General features: G+C 40.6%; 1 protein-coding gene across 1 annotated transcript in view; it reads right to left on the bottom strand.

Annotated features, from left to right (window-relative positions):
* Positions 1 to 17,612, bottom strand: part of TESK2 (testis associated actin remodelling kinase 2) — a 61,193-nt gene that overhangs the window by 28,209 nt on the left and 15,372 nt on the right. Inside the window, exon 3 of the mRNA XM_052666090.1 lies at positions 12,742 to 12,790. Within this exon, the coding sequence (XP_052522050.1) occupies positions 12,742 to 12,790 (49 nt within the window). The remainder of the gene's footprint in view (positions 1 to 12,741; positions 12,791 to 17,612) is intronic.

The raw sequence follows: 17,612 nt of genomic DNA, 5'->3' as shown, positions 1-17,612 counted from the left end.
AGAAGAATGGAAAAAGGAGAAGCAGGAACATAGAGAAAGTACAGCCATGGCTGTAACGCCTTCAGTGTGGAAGACAGAGAGATGTCAGAGCAAAGGCCAGACTTTGCAAACACAACAGCAACCTATTTGAATCACCTCTAATGCTGGAAGTAAAAAATAACTCTCATGGCTAATAAAGAAAAGTGGAGATCTTGTCACTCAGCTTTACGCAGAAGTTTTCAATCACACATTTCAAGGAGGACACAACTTAAGTTCTCGTGTTTGAACAGTCATCCGTCACACCCAGCAGTGACTACTTGGAAGGTTTCTGGCTGTAAGACAACAAGCTGATGTTCCCTTCTGCCCCAGCTGGCATAATTAGCTGCAGTGGGAGGACTGGAAATTTCCTAGTTCCCCCTATCTGTTCTCATTAGCTTCATTCAACCAAACTGAACCAAAATGAAAGACAGCATTAGTATGTTCAGAACTAATGCATGAGATACTACACAGCTGACATGCTGAGATTGCCTACCAGACTAAATGCAATTGTTCTTGAAGTCTGTTCATAGACCTCTGCTTGTTAAGAAAAATGCACAGTTTAAAAGTCTGCAAACCACCTCACCCAAGTACCTTTGAACAGTAACCTTCCAATTACATTGAGCACCAACACATCGATGGCACCAAACCAAACAAATTAAGCAGTAAATCAGAACAAGTTGGCTGTTTAATTTGGGCTGTACAAATACATTCTTGGTCAGCAGGTGAACTGATGTTGCCAAGGAGAAAACCACAGCAGTGACCATCAGAACACGCAGGAGAAGGAAGCACATTTCAGTACAAAGCTCTGATTTTTCCATGAGGCCAGAAGGGGGCAAAACAGCCTGATTAAAGGAATAAAAAAAAAGCCACAAGTCTTTCTCTAAAGGCCACTTTTCTTTCCTGCTCCTTGGTGGCTGAAAATACGGTTTTCCAACCAATACAATTCTGTTGTTTAATTAAAAAAACGTTTGTTTGTTAAAAAAACAAACAAACAAAAACAAACAAAAAAACCCACACAAAACCTAATCATTTCTGACAAAAATAATGTTGCTTTAAAAAGTGTCAGTTACTCATAGGAGAGAAGGCAAGCTTTCCAATGCAATTGCCATAGCATAATTACCATTGGAACACAGGACCACCTGCCAGGAACCACAACAGACCTACCTTCAAGTCTACTGTGTCAGGTGTTGCACCAATCAATCCACTGTCTATCCCTTCTAAGGCATGTACAAGCACAGCTTATTTCATAAGGGCAAACAAGAATTAACATGTACTGCTCAGAAAAGAGCTTTAGTGAAAGCCATTTGTCGCATTCCAAACATTTAAGTGCTGGCAGTGAAAAGAACATGGCAAGATTTGCCTTCCTTTAATTCTCTATACCCAACAGCTCTCATGGGCAGCAAGCACAATTCATCCCTTTCCTGCCACTCCATTCAATTAAAATGGAATGCTCAGTTGCTTGCCTGCTGCCTGAAGCAGATTAGTGTAATTGAGATTCCAACTGCAGGCACACAGCAACAATGCACTGCAACCTGTATGTAAGAAATAAGGTTTACGGATGGTGCTTCCTCATAGCCAGGTTTGACAGATTGCAGGAAGTTCATTTTGTTGGAACCGGAAAACACTCCCAGTATATCTATGCAAACTGACCTTGATAACCACTTTTTCCTGTAATTTTATTAGTAGGAAAAACAGAAAGCTAAAAAGGCCTTGCACAAAACTACATTTATAATCTGAAGTCACACCACATGGGTTCTAAGCGAAGTCTAGTTTCAGTGCCAGTAAGAATCTGTGATATGGCAAGACAGCAACAGCATAAATCATCACACAGGCACAGAAGAGAAAGTACCTCATTGGTGAGACAGGCAAGAGGAACAGCATCTCCACAGCAACACTTCTGTTAGAGAGCAGAAAGCTCGCTCCATACTGACAGCATTCTGAGCACACTATTCACTCAGTTCTGTCCAGAAGCAAGTTGCAGCTGCTGACACGGAGCCCTTTTTAATAAGCTTTTTCTCACCTTCTCCACAAAGATACCTGCTGCAGCAGCCCACAGATTATATGCTCACAAGATTCCAGATAAATAACCTGTTAGCTTTAAGTGAGACTATAAATACAGCTATAAGGACCTACTGAGTCCCAAAGTTACAGTACACAACTGCACACAGAGCAAACATTGTTTGAATTCTGCACAAGGAATACTGCTCTTGAGCTTTCCCAAGCCTCAAAACTCCAGCTGTGCCACAGTGTCCACTTACATCTGAGGGTGCTTAAATGCTGTATTGATTACAAAATTGTAATTGTAATTACAATTACAAAATGGACCAAGATCCCCTATAATCAGCACTGTGCAAAGCAAATGTTAACAGAATTTTCTCAAGTAACAGTTTCCGAGTGGTTTGAATGGCTGATAAACGAAGCGAAAGGAAGAAAGTGAAACTACAGACCATTTGTTAATTTATGAGTGGACCAGGGTGAGAGAAGAGGAAAAGGAAGAGAAACCTCTACATACTTACAGTAAATTATAAGGAAAAAGGGCCAGCATCACAGTGTTTAACTGAACTTCATCTTTATATGCACATGGAACAGGAAAATCCAGTCCTCAAGACAACATTCAGTTTTCTTCCCTTCCCTGCCCCCATACCACCTTGTTTGCATCTTCTCATGTATTGATCTAGACCTATTTCCAGGATATCAGAAAGCAACAGAAAGAGAACTGAAGGGGTTATGGTTCAAGAATTTTTGTTTTTTTCCTTTTTTTTTTTTTTTTTTTTTAAGTTCCCCTGTATGGTCCAGTAGGATTAAAGTTAGTGTCAAAACACTGATACTAAAATAAGCAAAATAAAACAATTTTCCACACCCACCGACACACCTGCATGTGATGTTCAGGGAAGGCAGCAAAAGAATAAGATGACAAAGCTTGCTGGATGCTGTTTTCAGTTTAATATTTATTTGCCTTTTATCTTATTTTCTCCTATCCTTGAGACATTCTAAGAAGGAGGAAGAGATTACCATCAGCAGGACATTAGCAAGCCTTCCTCAGAACACAAAATGTTTAGATACATTTGTCTCAAAATAATAAAGAAAAAAGGTTCCTCATGCACTGGCTCAGAAGAAACAAAAGTCAGTCATCCTCCTCTGAGGGGGGAAAAAAATATTAAATCCACAATGCAGCCTGCATTGCCAAGAGTAAGAAAACATTTCACCATGTCTGAGCTTTTAAGCTCATACGCAAGCATTTAAGAAAATGACTAGAATTTTTAAGCTTGCATATCCAGAAGTTCTCACAGGAACAACTGGTTGCTCATCACTTTTGATCTAGCCACCTGCCCGCATAAATACAGTCTGTGCAACTAAATTTAGGCTCATCTTTTCAAAGTCTTGGCCTTTGTCTTCACATGAGAATTTCTTTAGAGTCTGATTATAGTACTTGCACTGCTGAACTTACTTCTGTGAGAACCCACCCTTCCCTCCTTGCTTAGCCAAAGACTGCAAACGAGTCTAGAGTTTTCCTCTGCCTCCAGCACAATGCTGTGCTCACACGGGTCCCACAGCTTGTCTCCTTCTGGTGAAAGGAAGCCATTCCACGCAGTTGCCCTCAATGTTCTTAAGCTTAACTGGACACCAACTCCAGCAGGTTTTCACTTAACCAACCTAGCAGCACTTCCCTCCAGAAGCAGAGTTCAGAAGGTCAGCTTGCATCTTGCAGAAGCGAGAGTTTTTGTCAGCTTTTTTTTTTTTCCCCACACTGAGCTTTTTACTGCAGCTTTCTGAGAATTCCACCCTTTGATAAAGCAAGGACCTACTTGAACTTCTGCCACTCATTCTTATCTATTATTATCATTCTTATCTATATTCTTATCTGCTCATCTACGTGATGGGAGCTGACTCTCTAAAATACGCACCTCCAACCGCAGCAGGCCTGCAGCCACAGGAAAATGCACAAATTCATTAAAGCCTTCTCCAGTGTAAAATCAATAGCAGTCTTCCTCCTGTTCTCAGAGGGAGTGCTGCGACCAACTATGGCACCACTGAACTTCCAATCGAACTGAAACTCACAACAGGAGATTCTTTGGGGTATGAGACCAACCAGTTGGATGTCAGTTGGTGTTTTTCTGGAAATGCAAAGTCTTTATCACTGCAGACAAGATGGTTAGCTTTCAGTCATAAAAAGGTAAACAGCCAACTGATGCAGGAAAAGAGGAGAAGATCAACTAATTTAAATAAGGCTCATGTTTCCCAAGAACCTGACTTAGCTGAAACTCCTGTGGAGGCCTGTATCAATTTTGATGGAGAAAGAATGAAAGGGCCAAGCACACCATGTGTACCACAACATCAGGATGCAGGAGTATGAACAGGAGATGGAACTTCAGCCAGAACTTCCTGCCTCTTGCCACTGAGAGCAAGGCCCTCTTGTGTGATTTTAAACTGGCTTTTTTGGTATGTGCGGCACATCAGGCTGTGTTTGGGACTGAAGCCTTTTTTCTTCTGAACTAATTCACAAAAATATTTGGTTCCCAAGGAAAATAACATAAACAAAGTAAAGAATATGTACTTTGTGCAATAACTTCAGACTTTCAGACACTCTTTTTTGTTACAAAAGAATTCATGGAGTTCCAGCATGAGGTTTAAGTGGCACAACATTTTCCAAATACCAGCACTACCCTCTCTAGTCTACAAACTTTTAAACTCCAACTTTGAAAAGTCTACCAATTAATTTATGACATATCCTGTGTTCAGATTTAATTTTCATCCAGTGGTGCATACAAAGGAGTCAAGTTTACTTCTGCCCTTAATCAGCCAAACTCCAAACTCACATAGAAACTACAATGACGGGTATCAGTGTCTGCAGTTCTTAAGCTGTTGGAACGAGCAGTCATGAGGACTTGGCATGTGGGCCTACAGCATTATTTCATCAGTCAACAAAGTGAGACATCTTCAGCTAATCAAGCAGCACCACTGGACTCACATTCTTCTGACCCTCACTCAGGTCTCTTAAGGCTGATCACCCAGAGAGAATCCATAATGGAAAAGGTTGGGTTTTTCCCCCTCTTTTCCATGCATCTTCTCCAGGGAACACAGTTTGGGCAGATGCAGACGTCTCTCCCCCCACCCAAAACAGTTGGTTTTCTAGCACCCTCCATATACATTTCATACTACAGAAGAATATGGTTCCTTAAGGAGATATCCATACTTCTTGCCAAAGACCTTGCAAGGAATAGGTCTCAGCAATTCTACAAGCTGTGAAGTGCCAAATTTATTCAGCCTTTCATATGCGAATCTCTCAAACCAAAGGAGATGAGCTGTTACTCCTCTTAATATTACTGATCCACAGGAAGAAGGACCCAGTCTGAAGGTGAAACAGAATGAAACCTTGTACAGTATAGGAAAGGTAGCGCTGGCCAACAAGCATCAATCCACATTGGCCAAAAGCAATTTCAGCAACATTGTGTAAATTAAACTGTAAGCTTAAGTGAACTGTTACAGCAAAACTGAAATTGACAGTTCATGTGCTGTGAAGACTGAGAAATTAAGACCAAATATAGCTCATGTGTTGACAAGTATTTCTAAAACTCGGTTGTCAACAACCAAAACAGATGAAGGGAGGCCCCTGCACTAAAGCAAGTTTTTAAAATAACTGCATTTCAAAAGTATCAAAGATACACTAGGAATGATTTTGCAAGCTGCACAAGGACAAGCGAAAGTACCAGGTCTACCTGTGGCCCTGAACAAAGCTAGTAAAATAACATGTGCACATGTATGTGAAATACAAGTACCTAACAGTCACATTTATAGATTTTTTTTTAATTGCCCCTTTAAAAATTTCTTTGATACAAGAAATGTGAAGCACACCCCAAGGTTTAGGATTTAAAGATTCAGGGTCTTTAAAGTTTCAGAAAGGCATTGCTAGAGGCTTGGTTTGCCAGGTTATAAACACATTCATCTCAGAATATAAACAGAAACTTCCCAACTTTTTGGCTGTAAGAAAACTCCCCATTACCTATGCCTGCTTCCTTTCAGCCAGACAGCTGCTGAATGACAAAGGCAATACTTTCATTTCTTCATAACCAAGCTCTGGTGTCCACGCACAGTGAAGTACAGAGCACAGCCAACAAACTTGCCTTTCTATAAACAATCTGTTTTGGGGGGACCAGTTTAGCCTCAAAAGATTGAGCCCGTATTCACAGGCACACACAAACAGTTCTTGCATCTTGTATGTTCACTTTAAAACTATTCCTCAAAGTGAAATGTAAAGTACTCCACAGTTCTATATATTTTGAAATGAATTAATAGCAGAAGGAACAAAATATTTCAAGGTAACTGTTGCTCTGCAACAATTTTTTGTAATGACATAATGAGGTTTTTTCCCCAAGAACAGAAACATAAAGTACTATGCAGACAGTGGACAGTCCTAACAGACATACTCTGTGATGCACTCATTCTATTTTAGTGCTGGAAAAAGCAGTTGCAATGAAATGGAATGATTTCTCACCTTATATATTACAGTCTAGCATAGTCTTCTTCACACCTGAGTTGTTTCCTGCTTCATTTTAACCCCTATTTGTGCTGCCATGGCCCTTTTTCTTTTCCTTGGGTCCTACAGAACTTCACCCAGTCCTCAGCCATTAAGGGGGAATGGAACTGCTACTGCATCAGACAAGGTTACCACTACTTTTCTCCACAGGTCAAGTCCCTAGAGGCCAGATGAATGGTTTTCTCTTGACCCCAAAGCAAGTATGTGCTTAATGACTCCTGAAGGGAAAAGCTAATGAACCCAAACAACCAAATTAACTGAGGAAATAACACAGATGTGTGCTGCTTGGACTTCCAGTCCTACACTGAAAGGAGCAAAAGAAGCAAGGAAATATCACCAACAGATACTCCAGTTTAATCCCACATAACCATTCCTGTCTTTAAAACAGATCTTCCTGAAATTAAATACACTCAGTCCTGATAACAAAATCCACTCCAGGGAGGGTGCAAAGTAATCGCAGTCTAACAGAGGACCTGAGGCTTCTGAAGCACTTCTGTTAAGGCTTCACTTATTTTTGGTTCTTGGCTTATATAACTCTACAGGCCCAGATGGCTGCTACGTTCTGCACCTCCCAGCGCTGGCCTCAGCGCAGCACCACTGTCATGGCTGTTCTGTTCATATGGAGAAGTACATCAAACAGAACTGTGGCTATAAATGAATGCTACAGGAAGTATCTGAACTAAGGACAAAAATAATGAGGCATGCAAGTAGAGATTTAGTACAGTATTAATCCACAGACCATGCTATTCATTGGTTTAGAGATCATAAGGATCAATTTAATCTGCAGAATTTTACACATACTTTGAGTTCTTAGGAAGTTGAAACAACAGACCTTCTGCAGCATCGTAGAGCTGGGAGGCATTTAAAATGTCAGCTGTTGGCTACTGAGAGTCAGCTGAAAGATACCCTTCGTCATCACAGCACATTCATCTTTTTCCTTATCTATTTTTTTTTTGAAATCCCATCTTTTTATAGTAATTCCTCTAAAACAAAGGCTCTTTGAATTAACAGGTATATTCTTGTGATGTCAGTAAAAACATCCAAGAGAAAACTTGCACAGTTGCTCCTTTCAGAAAGTTGCAGCGGTTGCCAGTTCCACAAGGCCACGAAGTCAGTAACACAACCCACTGCCTGAAGCCCCACTGCACTGAAACAAGATGCTTTAAGTAGGTGCCTGTGGTAAATTTCAGTAAGCAAAGGTAGCTAACAGAAAGCACAGGGCACTAGGGAATACAAGGTGATCTGGAAGCTTTTCATCCGTATGGCTCAGCTGTATATATCCTCAGCAGTGAAAATACTGCACAACATGTGTGAAGTGACAGAACTCTTCTGCCAGCTGCAGATTCCTCTTTCTCTAATAGTTTGGGCAGCTACTAAAAGTAACTGTAGCCTAGGTGCAGGAACCTATGTGCTCTGTATTATTTTAATATAGTAATGCCATGACTATATTATTTTCTAACAGCATGAAATTTTGAGTCTCATTACTTCAATTTTCTACTTGGTGCAACCTGTAACACATTTTCATCTTCTTTGCAGTCGTATGAAAGCTCACACTCACCAACTGCTCCCTGCAGCGATTCCCTTCTTGGAGGGACACTGAGACACTAAGTTCCCTGGGGCTGATGGGCTAGGCCCACTGTGAACACCAGAGTTCAATATTTACAGCACTACAGGAGTAAAACTGAAGTTAATCAGGCAGTTTGTGTCACATTCATGTAACAGCATGATTTAGCATGTGTTGTAGGAGATGGTGAAAGGAGGGAGCAGGCAAGGAACGGTGTGCCAGGGCCTTTTAAAGCTCTTAAGTGTGCAGCCTCTATCTAGAAGGAACTGTACACCTTTCACCTTTGGTTTAGGGGAAGATACCCAAGGGATGTCTGTCATGGTTTCTCCATTTCAGAAACAAAAGCTCTCCACAAAAAGAGAAGGAAAAAATAAGGGATAGGACAATGTTTCAACAAAACATTCTTAATGCTAGATGCTGCTTGTGAAAATTTTAATTCAGAAGGACCCTTCCTCTTACAGAACTTCTTTTCCTTTCCTTGTAGAAGAATAATTCAGCACAACTGTAACAATTTGAAGAATTTTATGCTGTTAATGTCCTTCTTCCCAGTTAGTACCATCACCAAGAGCAAAAGAATACTACAGATAGGAAGGTGTCCAAGTGCCTGAAACCCCATTTCCTGCATTTACAGTTTGCCTAAACTGCCACTTCAGCTTTTGTGATAACTGAAAACTCTCTGCTTAGGCAAAAGTACTTACTAAAAAAAAAAAAAAACCAAACCAAAAAACAAAACCCTCTGTCCCAAAGCCATCATCTGTTTCATTATGATGTGCTCTAGGAGTACAAAAGGGATGCACTGTGCAAGGAGGGAAAAAGAGAGAAACAAATGAGCTATGAATTGTGGTTGATGGTAAAAACAGCAGTGTGAGATTCAGCAAGCCATTACAGAATGCATCAAAATTGTCCAATAGCAATTATCTTGCCCCAGATGAAAATTAGGACGTCTGGAAGGATTTCTGCAGTAAATATTTCCCAGGGTTTCTGACACAAAAATTAACTGAGCTGAAAAAATGTGCATCAGTTCAAATAATTTTTTCTCTTCTTTTTTTAATAAAAAAGCAGTCAAGCAGCCTTTTTCTTACATCAGTTCTCGGCATGTATATCTACATTAAAACTGCATTGCTGTTTGCTGCAGACATCAACATTCTCAGCATACAGGAAGCATTTTAGAGTTTAAGGCACCTTCATGCATGCAGCCTCTGAAAGATGCACTACACAAGGCTGTTGCTAAGGACTCACCAAATGGGGCATGGAAGCCACTAAAGGAGCCACGTGCCCAGAATGGCTGGCTCGTCCCTTACAGTCATTTCATAATCATTCACATGGCACATACACAGCTTCTTAAGACAAAGGCTGCTCAACGTAGATCGTTGGACTCGGGAAACATCAATAGTGCACCAGATGTTGGGATAGAATCAGGAGGACTGACTTGGGAGGATGTCAAGGAGAAAAACTGGAACACTGCTGGAGTGGTGTGTTAGGCACACAGCACATCCAGCTGCTGGCTGAAGTAACAGTGCCCAGCCCTCAGCTGCTGCCCTTGTGCTCCTATCACACAGCCTGAAAAAGCTCCAATGCACGTCAGATCCTGCACCGAGCAAACGCAGCTAAAGCTTCAAATTGTGGCAGCAGAACACTTGTGCCTTATTTTCCTAGTTCTTCTAGCAACAATTAGCTGTTGTTTGTAAAGCACTGCAATTTCAAGATAACTCAATCAACACATTAGCTCTCCCTTGCTCATTTTCTACACACACAGCTGTCAGGACCTGCATTTCCTTGATGAAGGAATTACCTTGCTGCATGACTCTGTGCACATACATCCACATACATCCAGCTCTAATGATATTTAAGCGTGATCTCCCTCAGCAATTCAAATAAATGTACTTAACAGAGTTCAACAAAGAATTTAAGCTCAGCAAAAAGGCACCGAGTAGCTGCTATATGGTAGACCATAAACTACATTACCTGCCTTTGTGTAATAGCATGAGCCTATACAACATGCAATGCAAAAATGTGTTTTATAATCTCCTGGTAGTGGCTCCTAACTGGTGCCTGAAAGCTCAGCAATGCCTCATGCCAACTGATGCCACTGTACCTCTCTACAAAATTCTCAACATCTGAGGATGCTGTGTGCCAGGAGATGAAGAAGCAGTAGCTAATAAAGCTGTTAGATTAAGGAAGTGGACAGAAAACACCAAGAAGCTTGAAAGAGAGACTGGACTTAGGTTGTAGAGGCATGACAGTGCATGCAGGAAGCACTGCAGGCTCACAGCCTCGGAACCAAACCATTAGCCACAGATTAGAGGTGAATATTAACAAATATTCAGTTCCTAGTTTTACAGAAAGTGAGCACAGTAAATCTATGCCCATCAGTTTGATGTTCATGAGACAATCTAAAACCTGCTAACTCATCTGAGCTCTACTTCCATTGAACGCTTAATGCTATGCTTCCAATGACAGAGGTCCCCACCACCCCCAAATTATTCTGTGTCTCCACGGATATTGAACTACTTCAACAGCAGCATATGCCACGGTTTCTGGTTTGAGTAGAAGTTCAAAATAATATTGCATTTTCAAAACTGGTATGATTGTAGATTTAGAAAAAGGTCAAAATCCTAGGACAACCTATAATTAAACAAATTTTTGTTGTTGGGAAAAAAATCTGCTTCAGTAACAGTCATGTAAGACAAAAGACAATTAAAGCAATGCAAAATGCTGCCAATGGGGAAAAAACCCAAGGCCTACATACTGAGGTCCCTCAGACAAAAAACCTGCTCTGCATGATCCTTGTGTTTAGCTCTCCATGCGCTTAAAGACACAAGAAGAGAAATCTATAACACAGCAGACTGTCTTCCAATAATGAAGCACTGCATGCTACTTCTACAGCCCCTTAACTAGCTTATAAAATGCTCAATGCTCCTCTAACGTTTGGGCCTGCTGCCTTGCCTGCTAACAGCACAGGGGCTACTAAGCACAAGTCATCTAAATCCATTCACCAGTCACTTGTAACAGGAGCTCAACTTCTTATATCATGAAAACATACACATGCAAACAAATATGATTTCCTACCGCCCCCTCAGACATGAGCTCTAAGTGATGCTGTATCTCTTCTACTTAGAAATATCATCAGCCACACTACCAAAGCACAGTGTTTCTTACTAAGCATAATCCAGGACAAAAATGATAGTTAAGCTCCTTTCAGAACAGATCCAGGGTAGGCTAGTGAGAGAAAGGATTCTCCCTGTAACTGAGCTATCTACTGAGGAACAGGCTGCTGAATCAATAGCTCATCCCCACAGAAGTAATACCATGGGAGAAGTTCTACGCGCTGGCAGTGTCAGGCTAGTATCAATTATGTTAAGCTGTGGAAGGTAGGAGAACCACAAGCTGAAAGAAGCCAGAAGATGGTGGATAATTTGTTTATCCTGCTGGGCTATATTTGAGCTGGTGACTCACCATGTACATCTAGTTACACCTTCAGCTGCTCATTTCAGCCCCCTTCCCTAACCTTCACAAGTCATCAGCACTGAATCATTACTGTACACACACTTCAAGACAAAGAGCACCTCAACCAGCAGAACACACAACTATTCCATACATCCTATGAAACTGAAGAACTACTGGATGGGAAAAAACAACGTGTGGATTCCCTACACATCAACTTGCTACACATATTTTTATAGCATGCTATGAGAGCTAATCTGGTTTTCAAAACTCTGCAGGGATCTTTAATGTAAATTTTTTTTTTAAGTAATTCTTAGGCAAATGCACCAGGAATCCACTGTAATCAATAAGTAACAACATACGTGCTACCACTTGTCTTACTTTCAGTAGGAGAGAAAAGGGTTAATTTTTTTAATTAAGCAGTTCCTACAAAATAAATGTAAACAAGAACCACGAACTTTACAAAAAAGGAGCATCTCCTCAATCTGTACTGAAACTAAAACAGCAGAACAAACACCGGATTGATTTTTGACACAAAATAGCTCACACTATTCACAGCAAGAGAACCTTCCCTTCTGTTTGGTGTGGGATTTTTTTGTTTGTTTGTTTTTCCTGAGGGAGATTAAACACAACCCAGTGAAACCTGGTGGGAAGGCCCACGTGAACTAAAATTTCTGTTTCTTATTTGATAATTAGACCTTGGCCAGGAAATACAGGCAGTGGAATAGTTCCCCTTCACAGAATTCAGATTAAGCTGTAAGAAGATAGCAGAGACTGAATATACTGATATCACCCAGCTGAAATATCCCTGATTCATCTGTGAAATGCATATGAAATCAGAGAATAGTAAATGAGACTTAAATGCAATGCAACGTTTCCAGAACAAGTATGACTTAAGAGCAGCTTGATGGCAACCCAAATCTCCAATTCAGAATATTATCAGTTGAACTTTATGTTCCTACTGTGATTTTTTTCATCTTAATGATAAAACACATCCAAGGGCTATCAGTGAATGCAGTTCTAAGGCCTGACACTGCAATCTTACCTCTGCATAGCAAGCAGCACGTGGTTATCTATTAAGGCCCCATAAAAGAAACTATGACTGTAGGTGAAGAACAATTGCAGAATCTGGCCTGTGAGCAATTTCATATTGAGTGCATATATCATGAAATAGCCTTACCTCAGTAAGTGCGTGCAGCTGTCCTTGATGCACACAGACACCCATAAACCTACAGGAAACAAAAAAAAGAGAAGTGGTTTGGGTTTTCTTTCCCCCCCCACCTTTTTTTTTTCTTCTTTGTTTTCTAGAAAGAAACAAGGATAACAGAAAGTAGTGGCTATCACAAGAAAGAAGGAAAAAGCGGAAAAAAATAATCAGCCTCAGACAATGCATACCTCAAGGTCAATTATTTAAAAGTCTCAGCACAAAACAAAATTACATGCCTACGCTGCAATATGTGTTCCAAGAGAGCACAGGAAACTGCTCAAACAAGATGGAAAGTTACTAACTTAACTACAAGCAAAGGCCAGCATATAATGTTTTTGCAGAAAGGAACAGTCTCAGAGCTCCCTGCTCCAATGAAGCCAAGTGTAATCCACTGTTGGTCTGCATAAAGTGCAAATTACTTCCCTTCTCATTGTGCTGCATAAGCATGAAGATGTTCCTTTCTACCCCATTCCTAACCACAGAGGACTGTGAGGGCATGTGCATGCAGCATACTTCTCTTTTCCCCCGTGCCTCCCTTTTGTTTTCAACACTCGCATTAAAGCAAGTTTTGATGGTATCTGCTACATCCCTCTGTGCAAGGTTCAGAGTCCTGCTAAAAGAAAAGACCATCAATCCCTTGACTTTTCTGCATAATGACAAAGTGTCATATTTGAATTTAAGAGGAATAATTAAAAGCTCATCATTCTACAATACAAGCTGAACTTCTAAGTAACAAAATGCAAATTAACAGTAACAATAAACATCTCCTGTGAGAAAGCTCAGTACAACTTAACCTGTAGGCACCTCGCAGTCCTCCCTGCACTGCCAAGATTTTGGTTATTTTTAGATGAGCCAATTGTCAACTTCATCACTTAGATTTTTTTTTTTTTTGTCTCTATGGGCAAAAACACATTGCCTGTCATTTCACAGCGTTCAGAAACCTCCACTTCACAAGAGGTAGAAAGGCACAATGCCATTAAATGTGATGGGAACCCTGCAGAGATCAAGTTGAAGGAAAAGGCCCTTTTACAGCCTCAAAACTTTCTGAATTTAAAACCAAAATGATGCAAGACACAGCACTAGTTCAGCTAAGCTGCTTCTGAACAAATGAATGATCCTTACTGTTCTCTTGCCTAACAGCTGACTGGTAAATTACAAACAGCCAAAGAGAAATAACATAGGTAAGGTTCTTTGCATAAGCTGAGCTGTGGAAATCTGTTTTTATAACCAAAAAAAAAAAAAGTAGCAGGACTCTTACTTTAAAGTCTATTGTCTGCTCTTACCTCAAATATTACTTTCTCCAAATGAAATATGCATTTTTCTTTCGTTCGAGAGCGAAAACAATTCCTCTCGCTTAAGGAGGAGCAATTGTGCACAACAGGTGTTTAGGGGACGGGGAAGAAGAGCTGTTTTAGATACATCATCTACACAAACATTGCTCTGAGTTTCACTTCACACAGCGACTGCATATGAACTCTTCTGTAAATGTGTTCACAAACCAAGCTTCCTACAACTAAGAAACGTGGACCTCTCCAAAGCAGGAATCTGCTTCTATTTCCACGCATTCTGCAAGGTCTATAAAGTACAGTGTTAACAGCTTCACTTAATCCAAGATAACACTTAAAATTTGGAACCGGTATTTTCTCTTTTCTGAAACGCACTAACGAGGTTAATCCTGGATGCTGCAGTACTTTCATTCAACAAAAACTGAGGTTAGACAAATAAAAATAAGAGCATTTCATCTGATTATCAACTCCTCCTTTGTAAAGGCATATTACTTTACTTCCATTTAGGCTTTCATTGTATTTGACTGAATTCTAATATATAAATGCAATTAAGAATTCTGTTACACGTGTCGACTTCACCAAACAGGAGAAATGTCTCTCATCAAAATACTGGCAGACCCTTTTCTGATAACCTGTTTGCTCAAAGGAAGTCTCAATGGAAACATATTCATAGCCTCAGTGAACCTACACTTCGAGCAGGAAAGGCACACCAGCTCAAGTTACCGAGAGTAAGAGCTCAGCAATTCTTCAGCATCCTGCATTTCTACGAGGAAACAGACTAACATTTCTAACCTTAAACCAGAAATTAAAGCAAAGTTCCATATCATGTTCCATATCATGACTGCACGAAAAATGCAGGACAAAATTATATTTGTAAAGCCCACATCTTTGGAAGATATTAGCCAGGAAAAGAGAAACCAGATACACTGATAAAACAGGCTTAATGAGCTTACAGGCAACACAATGAAACCATCAATAGATTGTGTCGAGAATCTCATTTTCCAGGCTCTGGAAAATACATCGATAGAACAGACCTCTAGCGATCCAAATTCCTGGAAAACGTCATCTTAACTGCTGTATCAAGCAATGCTAAGTCTCCTGGTTAAGCCAAGTACTGCTACAAAATACTACAGAAAAGCTTTCTGACTAGAAAGTAATATATGCAGCCGCTACCAGGAAATACAATTACCAAGTTGAACATAAGATTCCAATTTCTGAGATGGGCCCACAGGAGATTCCAAACCCTGTGGATAGGAAGCTGACATGCTGGCCCAGTTCAGCTGAGATGATTCCTGCTGGCGAGACGCCCCGTCTGCAGAGCCAAAATGCGCTCGTAGGTGAACTGCAGCAGAATGTCTCAGCAGCCAAGGGTTACATTTCCTATAAATGTTTCTAGTTGGAAGAAGCTTCAATGAGTAAGTCATCCACAGCAGAGGTGACTACTTGCAGATATAAGGAAGTTTATTTTTCAAGACAGTACATCCAGCCTTATCAGGAAGGCTGAATCACTTCCAAAATTGAAACCAGCAGCTGGAAAATCTTCCCCAGAGGCTGCAAGTCTAAGGGATGCCATGTGAGTCCACGCTGCTAAGTACAGTGCAGAACATCTTCACAGTCTGTATCACCTGTCCTCCTAAAGAAGAGGAGAAAGAAGTATTCTGCACATTCTTGAACCTTTCAGGGCAGTTACCCAAAGTGCTTTCATTCAGTTCAGTCAGACCGCAGGGGAGAAAGTTCTGGACAGGATGGGGACTAAGAACCCTAGTGCCCAACCTTGGCATCTTTGTTAGATTACACAGAACTGATATCCAGATTAAACAGCCATTGTGGACATCCAGATATTGGATCCATGCTTTCCATTGAAAGAACTTCACTAGAACATCTCTGCTCTACAGACAAAGCGAGGGCAGCTAGATAGAGGAGACAGACCTCTGAAATCCACTGCTTGCTTCTATAAAAGAATTTAGGAGATAGAGGATAACTTTAAAAATAAGCAGCAAACCAAACTCACCAATACAAAAAACTCATACAGCTCACTAATACACAGAGAAATGAGTTCAAATGACAGCTGGATGCTTATTTCATTGCACTGGCTATTGCTGGAAAGGGAGGAGAGCATAAATCTGCATTAGAACCCTTCCTGATGTCTTAGGCACCATTCTAAAAACCTACTTAGTTTTCTACACTTGCTTTTTGATTCAAGAGAGAGGCAAAACGTTTTATCTATCCACTCTGTAACAAATTACACACAACACATCCTATCTTCTGCTGCTTTGCACGCAGCATTCATAAGATACTCCTATTAGATAACTGCATTACATACAGAAAAGTTTAAAAAAACAGTTTTCCTTTCTTTTAAGCTATCACTCAATACAAGAGAAATGATGTTAAAAGACAAAAGCCATCCTTCTACCTGGTGGCTCAAAGTCAATCACAATTTCACAAGAAGGAAAGTTTGACAAGAGAAAATGCATTTAAAAAATTGTATTGTCTTTCCAGGGTGCTGGATGTGTCCAAAAGCAGCTGAAGGAAAATTCTCCTTAAAGTCCACAGAATAAGAAAGTAGTGTGCACATTATGTTTTGGTGTGTATGCACAGCAAAGCAGATTTAATCAACGAGTCAATCTGCCTGCACACTCACTGCCAAACACAGCAATATCTCCAAGGGCTCCCGTGAGAGCACTTAAGCCATAATTTAAGGTTTTCTGCATACAGGATGTTTTAAATGAAGTCCCTGAGGTACAGATTAAATAAAGAAGTATTTTTCATGAAAACAGTAGTGATATTAAAAACTGAAATTCTATCTCAAAATTGAAGATATACTAATTTAAGAGACAGCACAAGGAATGGATTATCTGTGTTAGCACACCACTTCATTTCTCAAAATAAGAAAAACACACCTGTAAGACATTTCCAGAATGTAAAGGTATCAGAACCAGAACAAGAAGGTATCAGATCTCCAAGGCTGGGAGCTGTAGAGCTCCAGACTCTGCGACAACAACAGCCTCCTTGAGCTCTTTCCAGCCCCATTTTCTTCTTTTGACTTAGGCAAAAACTCATGACTGCAGTGCAACATCAGCATTCAGAGAAGCATCAAAGTGCTGAAAAACACTTTGAAGCATACACCAGACCTGGTAGCAGATCTAACCCAAACCTTGAACAGCACTGTACTTGAGTGTGACTTAATTTAATAAGGGAGTGAAGAAATGTTCCAAATCTCTGGCTCTCCAAGTCCCAGCTATTTGTCTTACCGTGTATCAGCCACCCCATATTAACATGACTGCAGTAAACACTATATGGTGCAAACCAGAAGCCCAACTCACCTTTCCACTCCTGCTCTTACCATCTGCTTTGAGGTAAGATGTGATAAGCCAGCAGGCAGCAGCATCTCATGCTCACAGGAAGCAGAAGCATCAAGCCAAGACAGAAAAGCATTTTAGTCCTCCAGTTTGCATGCAAGGATGAGATGGAGATAGGAGATCATGCAGTTGACAGTAGAAAGTGCTGAGCACTAAGGAACACCACTAGTCTGCTTTCACTCCTGAAACATCCCCAATC

Source organism: Tympanuchus pallidicinctus, unplaced genomic scaffold (assembly GCF_026119805.1).
Source record: "Tympanuchus pallidicinctus isolate F22 unplaced genomic scaffold, pur_lepc_1.0 scaffold7, whole genome shotgun sequence".
NCBI lineage: Eukaryota > Metazoa > Chordata > Aves > Galliformes > Phasianidae > Tympanuchus > Tympanuchus pallidicinctus.
This window is presented reverse-complemented; position numbering and strand designations above follow the sequence as displayed.